The following is an 18,533-nucleotide window of genomic DNA, read 5'->3' as shown; positions in this document are numbered from 1 at the left end:
GAGGAGGTCCCATAGCTTCTGAAGAAGATTCAACAGAGGGCAAGGAGACTATTTTAAGTGATGTGCACATAGGCAGAACTTTAGTCAATAGTGAACAGGACACGAAGTTGCTGAGACCAGGGAGATGGGGGAGGGTAGGCTTGCTCCTGGACAGAGCATAGTCCCATGTGAGGACAGAAGTCTTTTGCCTAAGAGTGAACTGTTTGCAAGTGACTTCTGGGGTAGGACTTGGGGATCTGGGTAAGGCACCAACAGTATCTCTTTCAAGATTTAAAAACTGACAAGATTGTAAGTAGGGCGTTCTCTACACATGTGTATGTGTGCACTTACATGCCTGCTTATATTGATATATATTTTAAGCCGAAATGGGATTATATGCATCTGGCTTTTAACTACTAGTCCAATTAAGTACAAATAACCATGCTGGACTTTCAGCCCCAGATTATCAGAACTCCTTATTTTGGAGACCAGTTAAATTTCCCCAAGTGAGTTTTATCTTTTAGAAAAGTTTTAAGAACACTTTTCTTCTATAAGTAAAAGATGCTAATAATGTCCTTTGTTGTAATTGAAAGAAAACAATAATAGGCATGTTGAGACATTTAATAAATAACTGTTGGGAACAATACTTTCTTGCTTGCACACAATTTATCCTTCTCTGTATTTCCTGCTTTCAGTCCAATGAAGTTGCTAATCAACTTTGGAGAGTTTTATGTAGTTCATTGGAGTCATAAAAAGTCTGGTATGGACTTTGAACCATTTCTGGGAATGGAGCTGTTTTCATTACATGATAACATAGTCCAGGAATTTTAAGCGAGGATTCAATCTTTCTCAGCCATGTTTTATGTTGTGACAGACTTCTAGAAGATTTCTAATTTTGTTGCCTTTTAAAAGATTTAAAAAACTTGAATTGTTGCCAGTATTTGGTAAGATTTAGTCATTTAAGATATAAGGCAGCACCCAAATGAAATGTCTTTCCTCACTTTTATTGAGACTGTGCTTTAGAAGGTATAGTGAAATCAACTAGTTCACTCGGTACTAAGTAGTTTATAGATTTAACACCTAAGACAAAGTTTATGTGCATCTTTTTGGTACCTGACTGGTCTCTGAAGCACTGGACAAAAATCCATAAACTATCAAGGTTTAGACTTTTTGAGAAATTGTTACTACTTCATTTTAGGATTTTGGGAATTTATTCAAGTTAAGTAAAATTCAAACCTAAACTTTCGGTAACAAGTGGAAATGTCCATCCTTGACTCCTGGAGTCATGAAACAATATTCTCCAGGAAGCGATATGGGAAATTTCTATTTTCTATAAATTTGAAACCATATTAGTACACAGTACTGTCTCTTTTTAAACATATCTCAAAATTTAAATACAAATTTATTTACAATTTAAACAAAAAATCAAACCATATTTTATTGCATGGTATGGGTTGTGAAATAGACAACTCATGTTTTCTAGTGTTAACACCTTGATTACCTTTCTATTACCTCCCTTCCTCCCCCATTAGTGGCACTGTTTCATTTCTGCTATAAAAGAATACTTATTTTTTAAAAATGTTCCCAAATTAAACAAAATGAATACTCATATGCTACTTAAAAATCTCTCTATGTTTATGAAAACTCAAGTTATTTTATCATTCTCCTTAATGATATAATACACCTTTCTAAATATACTTTTTGGAAAAGTTTTCTTACCAAGCATATTATCAAAATTTTTGTTGAATGTAGAAACATTAACATGCTTTGGTATAGTTGGCTTTTTTCCCCCTTGGGCAAGAAGGAATCAGGTATGCATACTGATGAACACACTCCAGTCATTAGCATGTGATTATGTGGGCTGTATATTGAGCTCCTGCCAAAATATGAAAATCCAGTACTTTGCTATATCTGTGCAAAGGCTTTTTGCATTTCTTTTGTATTTTGACAGTTCAAGGAAAATCAGACCCTAGTATCTTTTCTTTTTTCAGTGTAATAAAATTGTGTACACAGAATGTTTTCAAGGAGTTGGGATATGCCATGTTTATTTTTACTTAATTTTTTCAGTTGGTATAAGATCCAGTAACTTAGGTTTGCAGTGTACTGACTGTAACATGAATCTCTTAACAAACTTTATCACTGACATTCACTGACAATTTACAACATTTCTTCATGGTCATCAGGATTATCTTTCCTGGGATTCAGCCAATATTCCTCTAATTTACTTCATTTTTATATGATACCTTTATGCTTCATAAATATTTTGTTTTCACTTCTTTCACCAATAAGCTGCTAGTGTACATTATAGTGATGCTTCTGTGGTTTGACTGTTCCTATCTACCATCCATATGCAAATATTCCTTCATGACCAAAGTATAGCTTGGGCTCTATAACATTTCCAGACTCTTAGGGAAAATAATTTTTGATAATTACTTAAAATAAGACTTTATTACTAATAGAAAATGTGGTAGAATCTAGTCTAATAGAACAATTTGATTGAGCAGGCCTATTCCACTCAGCTTTTATTGTTTTGATGAATTCAAATGGCATTTAAACATAGTAGAAGTATTGTTTTGTTTTTTAAATAGGCTTCTTGTCATAATTGATCAGTGTTAATCAATGAAAGCTGATCTCAAGACACCAATAATTTTCTGATTAAAGCAGAACTCCACAAGCCCGTTTTAGTATATAGGTGGTTCTGATTAATGTTCACTTTCTTGTGCAGAATTCCTTCTTGCCCAGTGACGATCTGGGTACATTACTATAATGAAATATGATACTGGAATAATGAAATATGCACATTTCTGTAATTCTTCTAAGTAACTTTTTGTAGAAAGTATAATGTATGTATTATATAGCATGCAGCAATTTATATGACTAATTTGAACTTTTCATGATTAGAATGAAATATGAACCTTAAGGTCCTTCTAGATCAGCATGAATAAGATGGTGATGCCTGGATAGGCAGCATATGTCTTTGGAAGGGGAAGCTGGGATTGTACTTAACTCCTCCAGATCTACCTTCTCCTCCTCTTCCTCCTCCTCCTCCTCCTCCTCCTCCTCCTCCTCCTCCTCCTCCTTCTTTTATAAAAGCAGTGTTTATTAAAATACATTTCATTTTTAAAATTGAGCTATAAGCTGTTATAGTGTGTATATATTTTGGGGGCACAACCTGTATATAGGTCATATAATAGAGTTGCATATTTTTAAATTTTTTTATTGTCTAAAGTTTTACATATGTCTTCTTTTCCCCCAGTTGACCCCCCCACCAAACCATTCCCACCCCGGGCAAGCCCCCACCGCCCCAGTGTCTGTGTCCATTGGTTATGCTAATATGCATGCATACAAATCCTTTGGTTGCTCTCTAACTGCCCCCCCCTCATTTGTCTCTGGATCTAATCTTCTTCATCAAATTACATTGCTCATTATATCCCACATATGAGATCTTTCTCCTACTGGCTTATTTCACTGATCTACCTTCTTACTTTAATTTGGAAGGGGTTGCTTTCCATAAAAGTAAATTTAACATAACAAATCCTGCTCCTATTGTTCAATCAGAGATGAGCTTGAAAGGGCTCTCTTTGATTATTGAGTCAAAACACCTGCATTAAGCAGGAAAGACCCTACTCTGTTCCTTCCTGAACACATCTAATCTTTCTTGAACACATCTAATGAATGTGCCTTAATTACCGTGATATGCAAATTATCCCACTGTTTGGTTGTCCCCTGTAATAAGTTTTCCTTATTAAAGAGGAACAAGAAAAATGTAACCTTTTTAAAGAGGAACAACTTCAAGCTATTATTCCTTTTGTTACTTAATCTTTTAATGTGATGACATATTTATTTTTTATACTATTAACCTCTTAAATATTATTTTGGTATTACTACATTCCCATGTCCTCTAGGCGTTATTTTTCTAAGTGATAAAAATTGAGTTCAATGATACATCTCTTTGTAAACCATATTTTGAAATCAAAAGTATAAATTACAAACCTTTACTAATAATATTTTACAATCAGGTAAAAATTAGAAATGAATATTTATACATTTCATTTATCTTCTTTATATTTCATCAACACTTTAGACAATGGAAAGCATTATTTAATAAAATGATTGAAAGTCATTTGTAAACTCTTATTTGTATTATAATTTAATTCTGATTTATTTTCACTGCCAGTGTACTGAGAGTACCTAGAATTCAATATTCTCAAGTTCATCAAACTTCTGGGGAAAAAATTCCCTCATTCAAGCATTGGTAGATTGTGGTGGTATAATAGGAGAGATTCGTTTGCCTAGAAACACAAAGAATTAGAACTTTTTTTGGCATTTACTGTTATTTAGAAACTTTTTGGTTTGTCTCAGTGGTAAGTTGGTAGCTTTTTAGATAGCATTAGGTTAGCTAGGATTAAGCTAATGTAATCCATGAAATTGAGAAAACTTTTACAGTTGAATTTAGAGTTAACATTTGCCCTTCAGTTGTATTAACTTATTTTGTACCTGCTATGCTTCTACCAAAGATACCTGCTTTTCTCTCTTTTTTTTTCCCCTCATACTGATATGGTTTGTATGTGAAGTTGATTATAGTTTATTTATTTTGCTTTGTGAAATTGACAATAAGGTTAGAGTTTAGCTCTCCTTTTGGTTACTTTTTTTTTTTTTTGATCTATGAAGAATAGTACAGTAGGGCCAGAAATCAATCTGAATATAAGTTTTGGGTATTTGAAAGTTAAGATAGAAAAATAAAAATTAACACCTCCCACTCCTGCCAGAAAGAAGGCATGTACTCTATGATTCTAACCGAACCATCAATCCAAGTTTGTGTATTGCCTCCACGTAGAGCAATGCACAGGTTCTATACATTGGGGGCACCTGACGACAAAATTATACTTCTACGTGCTGCTTTGTGGTAAATTGGTGACATTTTTGTGCCTAGTTTCCCCTTCCCTGGAAATGTAAATATAGATAGTTAGACAGATAGATAGCTGGATAGTTGTTTCATAAACAACATAGCCTTTGAAAAATCACTTTTACATTCTTTGAACTTGTTCTATCTGTAAAAATTTAAATCAGAGAGCTAGAGATGTTATTTAGAAATTTCTGTATCACTAAGAGTTTCTGGGTAAGCCATTATATGTATTTGACATATTAGAAGGAAATTTGAAGGCTTTTTGGGTGAAATTCTCAAACTTGGGAACCTTACTGGGCAAGATCCCAGTGAAGATGGGAGATTGTGGAGATCACAGAGTGGCTGTGAGTGCTCAGTGTGTATGACACACAGAGCAATCTGCTGGCTAGTCCCTCTTTCCTTGGAAAATTAGGCCATGAAAGGATTTCACTGTGATAGAGCAGAATCTCTATTAAGGGATAAATGGGTTTGACTGAACTTCACTGGGCTCTGGTACTTTTTAATGTTAAGATTTGTGAGGTATGAAGAGCATGAGCTGATCTATTTTTGTGACCCCAGCCTCATCATTTAAAAATAGACCCCCTACACATGGATAAATTATCACATCGATATTACTTCCGGGAGCCTGATTACTACCTCTTTTCCTCATGGATCCCAGCTATCTTGCCTTTTTCCTAAGAGTTTTATATCTTATTTTCTATTTTTTCTGAAACTACTCTCATACCATTGAAGTTCTGTAGGTCCCCTCTCCCCCACAATGGCCCTAGTTTTTATATTGAATTAAGAACAGATTTTTCTGGAAACTAAGTTACTAAACAAATTTCCTGCCAACACCTGCATCATGCAATAGGTCTTTGGTACCTTGACTCTCTTATTTTCAAGGCTATTTCCCTGTTTTTGGAAGATGGAAGGGAGGTGTTTTTTTGTTTGCTTGTTTTTGTGTGTGTGTGTGTGTGTGTGTGTGTGTGCGCGCGCGCGCGCGCGCGCGCGTGTGCGCTTTACTTTGCCTCCTTTGCTTTGGATTCTTTTTTTTTTTTAAATAATATATTTTTATTATTGACTTATGAGAGGAAGGGAAAGGGAAAGAGAGATAGAAATATCAAGGATGAGAGAGAATCATTGATGGGCTTCCTCCTGCACACCCCACATTGGGGATCGAGCCCGCAACTGAGGCATGTGCCCTGAATGGGAATCAAACCATGACCTTCTGAGTCATAGGTCAACACTCAACCACTGAGCCATGCCAGCCGGTTGGCTTCAGATTCTTAATTATGATATCTGGGATAGATAAACCCCAAAGTTCTCTTCGTTATTTCTCATTTGGATGATGCAAAATAGGTTCGTGGCTAACTAACTGACCGATATCTGGATTCTATGAATCATACTAGCTGCTTTGCTGATTATATGTAAAAAAATACAGTTATTTTTTATAAGTGCACTCTGAAATGGGGAAGCAATGAAAACAACTGCAAAGGAGGAGAGCATGAAGATAATAAAATAGACAGTTGAGAAAGTAGTTACCTCTTAGGGACACCTCCATGGGATCATTTGAGATTCTTCATGCATAGAAACTTGCTCTGGAAAACTTATTAAATTATACTTCTCCAACATCTGCATAATCATACTACTTCTTCCCTAATGCCTTAAGTTGTCAACACATTCTCTCTCTCTCTCTTCTCTCTCTCTCTCTCTCTCTCTCTCTCTCTCTCTCTCTCTGTCTCTCTGTCTCTCTCTCTCTCTCTTCTCTCCCTCTCTCTTGAATCAGTAGAAATATTTTCCCTGGGGTTATGTAGGAAAGGATAGGATGTTATCTCACAGAAGGCCTGTGTTTAATCTCTGACACTAATTTGCTGTGTGACATTAGAGAAGTCACTTCCAATCTCCTGACTTCAGTTTCCTCATCTCAAACATGAAAGATTTGAACTATAACCAAGTCTCTTGCTAATTCTAAATTTGTTGGTTTCAAGGTTAAAATAGTCTTAGCCAACTCAACATAGTCTGATAGTGTTGTTTAGGTTGAATATCATATGGTAGTTTAAACACTAATGAATTGCCAGATGAAAGTAGCTGTCCGGTTTGGAAGGCACATGAATCAGCTAATAGTTGAACCTTGATAGAATGTTGCTCCATGTGTTGGAGAATTCACTATCACGTGGCCTCACCTTAAAGCTCTTATTACTGTTCCATTACCAAAAAGTTGTAAGTATTCTCATCTGTGAGGTTGCCTATCCATGATCTTTATTATCCCTAAGTGATCATGTGCCTTAATTCTTTATTTAGACAATATTGAACACATTCAATTCAGGGCACTCCTATTTAAGAGATCCAGAGAAACAAATTGGAACATACTCAGGGGAGAATGATCTGAATGGCTGAACCATGTCTTATGAGGAAGAAATGAAGAAAACGGGGATGTTTTGCCAGAAAAAGAAAAGATACAAGGGTACTATAATGCTGTGTGTATGTATTGAAAGTGCTGCTGTTGTAAATGTTTCTATGGGATGGAAATGTTTCCATGGTTTGAAGGCATAGGATTCATATTCCTATAAATAAGAATGTTTGACAACCCTCCAAAGATAAAATCAACTGCTTTGGGAAGTGCCAAATCTTCTAACAGTGAAGGTGTTTAAGGAGAGGCAAAAAGTTGCTTGCCAGGGAAATTGTAACAGCCATCATCACTACTACTACCACCACCACCGTCATTTAATGAGCAGTCACTATATAGCAGGTGTTTTATTTTTATTAATTAATTTAATTTTCATATCAACACTATGAGGTAGTTTCTGTACTACTATTATCATCACTCCTATTTTATAGATGAAGGAATTAAGGCACAGAGAAATTATCTAACTTGTTTGGGGTTATATGGGAGGTAGATGGAAAAATGTATTTAACTAGAAAATCTGACCCAAAGACCTTTTACTTGTTAACTATGATACTACCTTTCTTGCATAGGAAATTCAAGTACTAGATGGTGTTGAACAATTGGATTTTTAAGGACCTTTGAATCTCGAGATTTGATTCTATATGTGAGGCTGGTGGTATATAGATGATGCAAGACTTTTCTATGTGATTGTCTTAACAAGTTTGGAGATTTTAATATTTTTCTATATTTACTCTGTTCACTATATTTACTTCCATTTATTAAATATGGTGATGAGGCCATCTTAAAAAACTTTTGTCTTGTAATATTTTTCCTGGAATCAAAATAATATTTTTAAAATGGCTTTTCCTTCTTGGACTTTAGGAGTCATGACACTTTAGCAAATATTGGTTAAAAAAAATCTACATTCTGACACATCATGAATAAATTTATTGTTATTGAACAGTATAGTAATATAATAAAGTGACATGATATTATTCCGATTTTGAGAATGCTATGTAAATTTAATATATTCTACCAGTATCATTTTTAATAAAAGAGAAAAAGAATATTCTTTATTTCACTATTAGAGCAAATGATACTTTTGTCAGGAATAAATTGTTGGTAATTGGAGCCAAATTCAGTATTTTCATTTATATAAGCTTTTTAAAACCAATGTTTTTCCTCAAAATATGTCACATTGGAGAAAAAAATACTTTTTCCTCTGAGAAAGAACCTATAAATGTTAGCAATTTAGTTCTCAGCATATTAAAAAGGTTAGATTTCCTTTGTTAGCAAGAAGTTATTGGAACCTAGATTAGATAAAGCTTTTCTGTCAGTCACTCAATAACACCATAGTAGAATGTCTCTTATCCAGCACAGTCTCAGGCCATTTTTGGTTCTTCCAAAAAAAGTTTTTAAAAACAGATAATCAGAAAAAGTAGTACGTACTAGTATATAGTATATATTATAACTTAATAAATTAATCACTGACATGGTTAAGTTGCCAATACAGGCAACTTTAGTTGGTTTTATTATTGTTTTTAATTTCTTTACAGACATTGCATTCCTTAATTCCCTTCAGCAAAAGATTACCAGGAACATATCTATCGTTGAGCAAATTGGGTTTCTTCATTGCAGTAAAGAGAACACACCATAGAGAACCATGGAGTGTCTCAGTAAGAAAGTGTTGGAAAGAATCACTTTCAAGATTTAGACTTTGAATGATTTAGGGTAGGGTCTGAGAAAACAGAGGTTTGCTCTAGAGGGAATGTCAGAAATCATGGTATCTCAATAAAGCTTATCTTTAGGGAAGACAGACTAGAGTGAGGTAAAGCTATAATTAGAGGCAGTATAACAAAAATGAAAGAGCAAACAAAAATGACAACATACAATGCAGTAAGATTGAACACATTTAAATCAGCCTTGCTAATGGGTGGAAGAGTAAGAGAGGGTAATAGTTTGTCCTATAATTAGATTGGGCAGCCGAAAGGGAAGTTGATTAATTCAGCTGCTTAGAGAGTCCATTTCCTAGTCGTTTCTCCTGACTTCAATGACTTCTGCCTGTATGTGGGTTTCCACTCCATTATGTAGGGCAAGGATTCCATTCCTGGTTAGAAATGGTCTCTGGCCCATGGTCTCTGGGTCTCTGGCCCATGGTCTGTGACTTTCTCAAATCCTGACATCTTCTCTGACTTTTGCAACCTTAGCCCACTGCTCTCCTCTGTTCACCATGTGGCTGCCCATTCACATTCCTGGCCTAGGTGCAGTTGGCAACCCAGATGAATCAGAGCAGACACATTCTCTAGCTGCTCCTGGCCAGAATGGAGTTAATCCATATGCTGTTAGGTTGAATGGAAATTCATAGTATCCCCAGGAAAAGCTAATCACAAGTGATAAGGTTACTGGAGCTTTGTGAGGGTCAGGTCTTGGTGGGATTAGTTTGGGATGACTTCATAAAGGAAGTGATTTTTGAGCATATATTGATTATTCTACTTAGATGAGTGAGTATAAAGGAAAACCTAAAAATGGTGCCAGTGGTTATCATGACAGTATTTTCAGAACTGAAAATTGAAACAAAGGACAATTGGATAAAGGGCATTTGAATTTAATAATAAGAGTAGTTATCATTTATTGAGTCTTATGTGATAGGCACTGTACTCAATGCTTTATACATTATTCATTTCTCACAGCAGAGATTTGAGGATATAATTATAACTCCATCCTGTAAAAATGCAGAGATTAAACTCCCATCCCCTTGACTATGGGCAAACCTTGGTACTCACTATTAAATTGAACACACTGACAGTTTAGAGGGCATGACTTCTCAGGCGAGGTCAGAAACAGTGATACAGATTTCATCTGGCTGTTTCTGGGGCATGCACCTTTGGAAGCCTGAACTATCATGTTTGAAGCTCACATCATGGAGAGAAAACATCATGTAGAGAGATCGCGCAGAGATAGAGGATGATGTCTAAGGAACCCCTCACTTCAGCCCTGAGCTTTTGAAGTGTTTACATTTGGGAGTAAAGAAGTCTTAGAGAGATGATTCCAACTTTAGCCACTGACTTAATGGCAACCTCAAGAGAGACCTTGAGGCAGCACCAAACAGCCCAGATGCCTCTGAATTCCGTAAAAGATAATAAGTGTTATTGTTTTAAGCGCTGAATTTTAGGGTGATTTTTATACAAGAATTGATAACTAATTTTATTTATTGTTACTGTGGAATGGAAAAAAACAACATTGGATATGGTATCAGAAAACTACATTTAGATTTTAGCTCTGCCAGCTACACCTGTGTGACATGGGGAAAGCCACATAATCTCTGAGTGTTACTTTTCTTCCTGGTGAAAATGAGGATGCAGAATTTCGTATTCAGTTATTGGCAACCCATTTTTAGTACAGTATCTAGAGACTGGAGTGATCCGAGGAGAAAGACAAAGGATCTGGAAATTATGTCAAATGAGAAATGGGTTGTAGAAACTGGAGGAATTTCACCTAGAAAAGGACTATTTAGTGCTTCCCTTAAGATGTTTGAACAACTCTAATAGAGAAATGGGAGTAAATTGATTTTGTGAGTCTTTTGAGGGCAAACAGGAAATAATGGGTGATAATTATAAGGATATAGATTTTAGCTGATATAAGGATGCCCTTTTAAATAATGAGATTTATTAGAAAATGTTATTTGAGAACCCTCAACTACAGAAATATCTAGAAAGAAAGTTTTTTTTTTTTTTCTGGTTTCAATACAGGGAAACTATAATGTACTAATCTTCAAGAAGTCCAAACTGTGTTCTCTTAAATTTGCTTTTATATTTTTTTCCAAGCATCTCTTTATTATATAAACAATATTTCTGACACCAGCTGGATGCTATACTTGTCGAGGGGCATCACTTAGTAAGTTATATAATGTCTAACCACTATGCTATATATCTGAAACTAATTAAATCATTTATCTATTGCTATACAATTAAGAAATATAATTTAAAAATTTAATTAAAAATACCAAAAAACACACAAAAAACAATACTTCATCAGTTATAAGTTAGAAAACACAAATAAGCAAAAAAAAAGAAATTTACCAATAATATCACCATTTAGAAATCACACCTGAAAAATTGAAGCAATGTTATTTTAACATGCTTTTCCTGTTTTATTGAGATATAATTGATCAATAACATTATATTAGTTAAAGGTGTACAACATAGTGATTTGACATATGTGTGTATTGTAAAATTATTGCCACAATAAGTTAACATCCATCACCTCACATGTTTTTTAATTGATGTATAATTGATATAAAATGTTATATTAGTTTCAGGTGTACAGCATAATAATTCATGTGAATAGCATAATGATTCAATATTTGTACATATTGTGAAGTGATCATCACAATAAGTCTAGTTAACATCTGTCACCATCCATACATGTTTTGTTTTTAATATTTATGTTTTTATCCCTTCAGACACAAAAACATCTTTCTAAAATATTCTTAATTTGTGAAAATTGCTTTCCTTTTCTAGAAACTCTGCCTAATGACTTTTTTTCCTGGTCCTACTGGGTACTTTTTCACTCTTCTACATATAATTTTAGTACTGTGTTTAATTGATTTCCAGGGAAATCCTCTTTAGATCATTTGAATCAACAACATTACTTTATTCCTTGTGTTAGGACTGAGATTCGTTTGAATAATATTTTGAAACAATTTTTACCGTTAGGTTTGGTGAGGTCACTGACATTAAGGGTTGAAAGAAAACAAATTTATAGTAAATTTTCTTAGAATGAACTAATGCTTATACCGTGCCCCATATACTCTTGCTTTTCGTGATGTTCATGTGTCCAGTCATGTTATTCAGCAGTTGTTTTCACAAGAAAGGTCAAAAGAAGAGGGGTAATCTCCTTTATGTTATTTTTAAAAATTACAACTAACCAGGCTTCTTAAAATTATTCATAATTATATCTGCATTATAACATTAAGGCAAAGCACATTTATTTCATTTGCCTTAGGGATTGATGTTTCTTAAAGTGAGGTACATCAGAATTAAAGTAACTGTGATCAGAATCACTTGAGATGTTCCTCAAAATTTATATTCCCGAGTCCTACTCTTCAGGGTATGGGAGGAGATGAAGGAATCTGCATTTAACATACTTGCCAGGGGATTCTATATCTTGAAGTTTGAGAATCACTGCTTTAGGGAAATATTGTCTCAGATCTCTCCACCGTTGTGCTGCAGTGACATGCATTAAGTCTCAGATATTATCATTGGGAATCTTGCCTCAATTGATATTTCATTGAATTTGTTTTTAAAACTTACAGAGTAAGTTGAGCCTTTCTTCTTAAGAAAACTTATTTTAAAATGATTTAGTCCTCTAGAAAAAAAGATTAGAGATTCTTTGTCAAGTCTGTTTTTAAAATTTGGCATGATTGCCTTTTATCAAACAGTAATTTCTTCATTGAAAGTGTTTGGATTTGTGTCCCCCTTTACTCAGATAAATTGCCTAGAGCAGTGGTCAGCAAACTGCGGCTCGCGAGCCGTGGTTTGCCGCTCTGTTGACTAATGAGTTTGCCGACCACTGACCTAGACTCTCGATTCCAATAATTATAGGCTGTTGTTGTTCCTTATGATTAAGCCCCTATCCCAGTGGTCGGCAAACTCATTAGTCAACAGAGCGGCAAACCACGGCTCGTGAGCCGCCGTTTGCCAACCACTGGCCTAGAGGCCTCCACTAATTAAAGGCCAATACTTGTTAAGTTTTAGAAAGTTAAAAAGTGAGGGCCAGAAATATAAATATTGCCCCTTTCTATTGCTCCTAAGAATGTTATAAGATTACTTATATGACTTAAGCCATGTATGATTTCATTCACTGCCTAGCTTGGTGCCTTGGTGAAATCATGACTTTTCAGCTTCTTGTTCCCTGCTTCTTGGTGGTGTTGAGCTACTTTGCACACATTACAGGGCTGAGGACAGTGTGTGGGTAATCCGTGAGGGAACCCATGGTTACTATCTGTGGTGCAGGATGGCAGTGACCACATTACCACGAGTAAAAAAAACAACAAGAGATGTAGTTGATCGAACAAGTAAGTGACATGAGTAAGTAAGATTGAAATTAGTCCTGAGAGAAAAAAGTGGTACTGTATGGAGCCCAAATGCTTTAAGGACAACTTAAAGTTGTTACTCAGGCTGGAGAGCCACTCCTACCATGTTTCGAGTGATGGAAAAATTTGCTTTATTAAGGACAATGGTGAGTCATCTGTAGGTAACCACCTCCTCATGTTTTGACTTGGTCTTGAATCCCTTAGATTGAATCAGAATTTGTTTTTTGACTTATAGTCTATGATATAAGACTAATTTGCATTTGAAATGAAAGTGACTGAAGCATGATTGATCAAATGGTAATTATCAATTCAAAAACACTTAGGTCAGATTTCTGATAGGGACAATATTAAGAGGTCAAAATGGCTTTCCAGAACATATCTCAGTTTTTGTTTGTCCAAAGTGAAGAATCAAGAGGCCATTCCAAAAAGCCATGTTTAAGGCCTAAACATGATTGGCATCTAGAGGGTTCCTCTGCATCACTCCACAGAGTTATTGTAAACTTTAATGAAATATAACATCTTTCTTGGGGAAGGAAGAGATTTAGGACCATTAATTGTATCCTTTTTACTTTATTTTAGCACAAATGTAATGAGCATTTGCTCTGTGATAGTCATTGTGCCAACAATGGGAATGTGGAAAAGATTAAGATTTGGCACACAATAATTTTTTGCACGTCTCTGTCCAGTTTTCCCAACACCATTTGTTGAAGAGGCTGTCTTTTTTTAAAAAAATATATATTTTATTGATTTTTTACAGAGAGGAAGGGAGGGGGATAGAGAGTTAGAAACATCGATGAGCTGCCTCCTGCACCCCTGCCCCCACTGGGGGTGTGCCCATCCCCAGAAAAAAGGAATTGAACCTGGGACCCTTCAGTCCACAGGCCGATGCTCTATCCACTGAGCCAAACCAGTCAGGGCTGAAGAGGCTGTCTTTACTCCATTGTATGTTCTTGTCTCCTTTGTCAAATATTAACTGACCATAATGGTGTGGGTCAATTTCTGGGGTTTCTCTTCTGATCCATTAGTCTATATGCCTATCCTTGTGCCAGTACCAGGCTGTTTTGGTTGTAATAGCTTTGTTGTATAGTTTGATATCCAGTATTGTGATCTCTCCAACTTCGTTCTTTTTTATCAAGATTGCTGCAGCTATTTGGGGTCTTTATGATTCCATATAAACTTTTGGAGTGTTTGTTCTAGTTCTGTGAAGTATGCTGTTGGTATTTTAATAGGGATTGCATTGAATCTATAGAGTTTTAAAAATTGAATTTATTGAGGCGACATTTGGTTAGTAAAATTATACAGGTTTCAAGTATACAATTCTGCAACACATCATCTGTATAGTGTATTGTGTGTTTACCGCCCCAAGTCGAGTCTCCTTCCATCACCATTTATCCCCCCTTTACCTTCTTCTACCTTCCCCCATCCCACCTTCCCTCTGGCAATCACTATACTGTTGTCTGTGTCCATGAGTCTTTCTTTTTATTTCTTTGCTTAATTCCTTGATTCACAATATTTTAATAGCTTTATTGAGATATAATACACATAACTATCCATTTGATGAATACAATTCAGTAGTTTTTAAAATATATTCACAGACTTCACAATATTGAATTTAATTCAAGAATCATAACATTTTTTACTAAAAGAAGGGGGATAATCCTCCGTGACTCCATTCCTAATTCTGCTCCTTCCATCAGCATAATAGCACCTACCATTTATTAAACACCACTGCCTATGAGCTTAGCATTGCATCTAATTACTTTATAACTGTTATCTCATTATATGCTCCCGATAACCCTGAAAATGTTTTATTCCTACCTTCTGTAAAATGACAATAATATATACATACATAACATTTATTGAGTACAATTATTATTTCATATATGTGGAAACTTACTTCTCTAGATTCCTTTTCCTTCCATCCCTTCCCACTAATTATTAACTGTAACTTACCTCCTGCTTCTTCCTCTACATAGTTCTGGAAGCTTGCCAGCCTTCTTTGTGAAGATGGAGAGAAATATAGGAGCCGATAGGATTTTCAAGCTTCTGCTGAGAATCACAAAGGCTTTAGTTCGCAACATTTCTTTTTGGGGGAGAGACTACCGGAGCACAGATAGATAAGGCGAATGCAAGACTACTGATGGGCAATGGCCAAAAAGTAGTTGCTTTCAACCCTCAGTTCTGATTTAGAGAGATATGTAAATATTTTCTTTCTATAAACTTTTAGGTGTCTATTATATTTCATCTAAGATTTGTTTTTCCTCCTCACAGTTAGCCAACTTTGTCTGTACTGTGAAGTAATTCTTGTGCAAATGTTTCTGTGACAAACTTGTTCCTTTGTAAACAAACAAACAACAAACCATTTCTAAATGCTACATGAGAAATGTGTTTAACTATGGTAAAGGTATGGAATAGAAAGAAGTTTCTGTAACTTTGGACAGATATACAGCTAGAAAAAAGTGATTCTCCCCGAACCCAACGCACAAACATATTCAGGTTAGTTATTTTTCTGGCAGTGACTTAGACATTTTTTATATTTTCTGATGAACAGTTAACAATCACTGAAGCTAATTTCTCTACTGTTTCTAAGTTCAAGGATGATAATGTTTTTGTGATGTATATGTATTTTTAGGCTGTGCTAATTAAACTGCCAATTTAAAGGAAAACTTTACCAATTCTAATAATTAGTAATTGAATCTAAACTAATTTAAAAGAAGGGCACAAATGAGGAAGAAGTTGAGGTGTCCATTTTGAAACTGGTTTTGAAGCACTTAGGCTGCTTTCAATAAAAAACAACAACGCACCAGTATGAATCTGCATTTTCATAATTGCTTTAGTGTTTAGTATTTTTTTAAGCGGAGATAGTTACTGAATTTTATTTGTCCATCTAAGCATCATATATTGTCAATCTGAGTTTGGGATTTTTTCTCCCAATGATATTTAAAGAAACAAGTATTCTAATGGTTTTATTTTATTCTGTTTTTTTTTTTTTCTAGGAGTCAGAGAATAATAAGTTATGTTCCCTATATTCCTTCCGAAATACCTCTACCTCACCACATAAGCCTGACGAAGGGAGTCGGGACCGCGAGATAATGACCAGTGTTACTTTTGGAACCCCAGAACGCCGCAAAGGGAGCCTTGCCGATGTGGTGGACACACTGAAACAGAAGAAGCTTGAGGAAATGACTCGGACTGAACAAGAGGGTATGTGTGGACTTAACTGTTGGGCTTTATTCTTTTAAAAATTCCAGGCCTTAAAAAAAAAAGAGTGGGATTTCAAGGGCCAGAGAAGTGCATAATTGGCACTAGCCTGGAAAAAGTTATTCAGAGGTTACCATGGTGATGGCAGATTGTGATCCATTAGGAGTGTTAAGCAGATAGCTCCATTTATGTAAAATTTTTGTGCATTTTTTTTTTGTTCTTATGATAACAAATCAAGGTTTTAAACTGACTATAAGCCTTGCCCTGGAAAAAGGTAGTATAGGAATTTTTTTCAGCTCCAACTTTACTTTTAATTTTCTCTCTCCTACTTTTGCTGGATAGTGTTTGATTATGAAAAATCAATTGCTTCAAAAGCAAAAAGAAAACCCAAAGCAATTTATTTCTCCTCATTTTTAGAAATATTATAAATATTATTATTTTACCTCTAAATGTTGTATCATTGAGGGTTTCTACTATTGTTAAAGCTAAATGTTCAAGGGGGAAGTGCTTTGACACAGGACAGTGGTTGGCAAACTGTGGCTCACGAGCCACATGCGGCTCTTTGGCCCCTTGAGATTTTAGCAAAAGCCAGCTTAGGAGTACCCTAATTAAGTTAATAACAATGTACCTACCTATATAGTTTAAGTTTAAAAAATTTGGCTCTCAAAAGAAATTTCAATCGTTGTACTATTGATATACGCTCTGTTGACTAACGAGTTTGCCAACCACTGACATAGGACATTTACTCTAATATCCCACATCCACCTTCTCTCCCCACAAGAATCCACCTAGGTTCAAGTATCTCTAGGTGAAAGACTCTTTAATAATACTTTGTAAAAAATTTATCTTTATTGTTGAAAGTATTACAGATGTCTCCCTTTCCCCCACCCCCATTAATCTCCTCTTTCCTGCATGTAATACCTGCCACTCCCCACCCCCCAGGCCTTCACACACTGTTGCCTGTGTCCTTGGGTTATGCATATACTAGTATGCATACAAGTTCTTTGGTTAATCTCTCCCCTGCCACCTCCATCCCTACCTTCCCTCTGATGCTTCTATGTTTTCAGTTAAATAAATCAAATCTAAGTGATTGCTATAATGTGCATGTTCTTTTATTTTTTTATGTACAGATTTTAGACTTTAAAATGTAGGATAATTAATGGTTCTGGATTTACTACTAACATTGTAGGTTTAAATCTCTGTGGCATTTGGGAAATGGGGATTTGATATAAGGGAATTTTTCATGTTACTGAATTTTATTCCTTCAAGGGCTCAAAAGTTTAAAAACTTTCAAATTAAATTTTGTGGGAGTTTCAAATTAATTTTTGTGGATGTGTTTAGCACATCAACAATTTTTGTGGAAATTTCTAGAATGTATTACATGCTTTTCTGTCTTACTAACCACAATAGATAGCATAAAAGTAAATATTATATGATGATTTGAAGTCATGATGCAGTAGCCTATGAACTCCAATACCTATCTAACAATTGACATGACCCTGGGTAAGTTCTACAATATCCCTGAGCCACAAAATTTAAAATTTGCTATGGTACCTATACCTGACTTGGTAACTCAAACATTTTGAGAATTAACTATAATAATGAATATAAAAAGTCGCATATGAACTGCAAACTTCATAAATTGGAGGTATCACAATGATTATAATATTATAAATGTCAGTTATTTTACCATGCTATAATGTAATGATGCCCCCAGAGATCATTGGGATAATTAAGACTGTTTGGCTTTATGATTATTTCCTTGCAGTGCTGAAATTTTGGAGTTCTTGAGTTTGTTTGATATAGGATATAATTTTCAGTGTGTGTGTGTGTGTGTGTGTGTGTGTGTGTGTGTGTGTGTATGTGTTTGTTTTTCCTCTTTAGATTGTAGGCTGCTACTTCTTGCTTAGTTGTGAATAATTTCTAATTTCTCCTATTAATCTATAATTCATGAAATTAGATTATCATGACATTCTGGACTATATTTA

General features: G+C 35.1%; 1 protein-coding gene across 2 annotated transcripts in view; it reads left to right on the top strand.

Annotated features, from left to right (window-relative positions):
* Window positions 1–18,533, top strand: part of SOX6 (SRY-box transcription factor 6) — a 557,752-nt gene that overhangs the window by 243,258 nt on the left and 295,961 nt on the right. For both annotated transcript variants that reach the window (XM_054724743.1, XM_028159941.2), the window contains one exon: window positions 16,341–16,548. In XM_054724743.1, coding sequence (XP_054580718.1) covers window positions 16,341–16,548 — 208 coding nt within the window. The remainder of the gene's footprint in view (window positions 1–16,340; window positions 16,549–18,533) is intronic.

Source organism: Eptesicus fuscus, chromosome 13, assembly GCF_027574615.1.
Source record: "Eptesicus fuscus isolate TK198812 chromosome 13, DD_ASM_mEF_20220401, whole genome shotgun sequence".
Classification (NCBI taxonomy): domain Eukaryota; kingdom Metazoa; phylum Chordata; class Mammalia; order Chiroptera; family Vespertilionidae; genus Eptesicus; species Eptesicus fuscus.
Note: the sequence above shows the minus strand (reverse complement) of the source record. Positions and strands in the feature narration are given on the sequence as shown.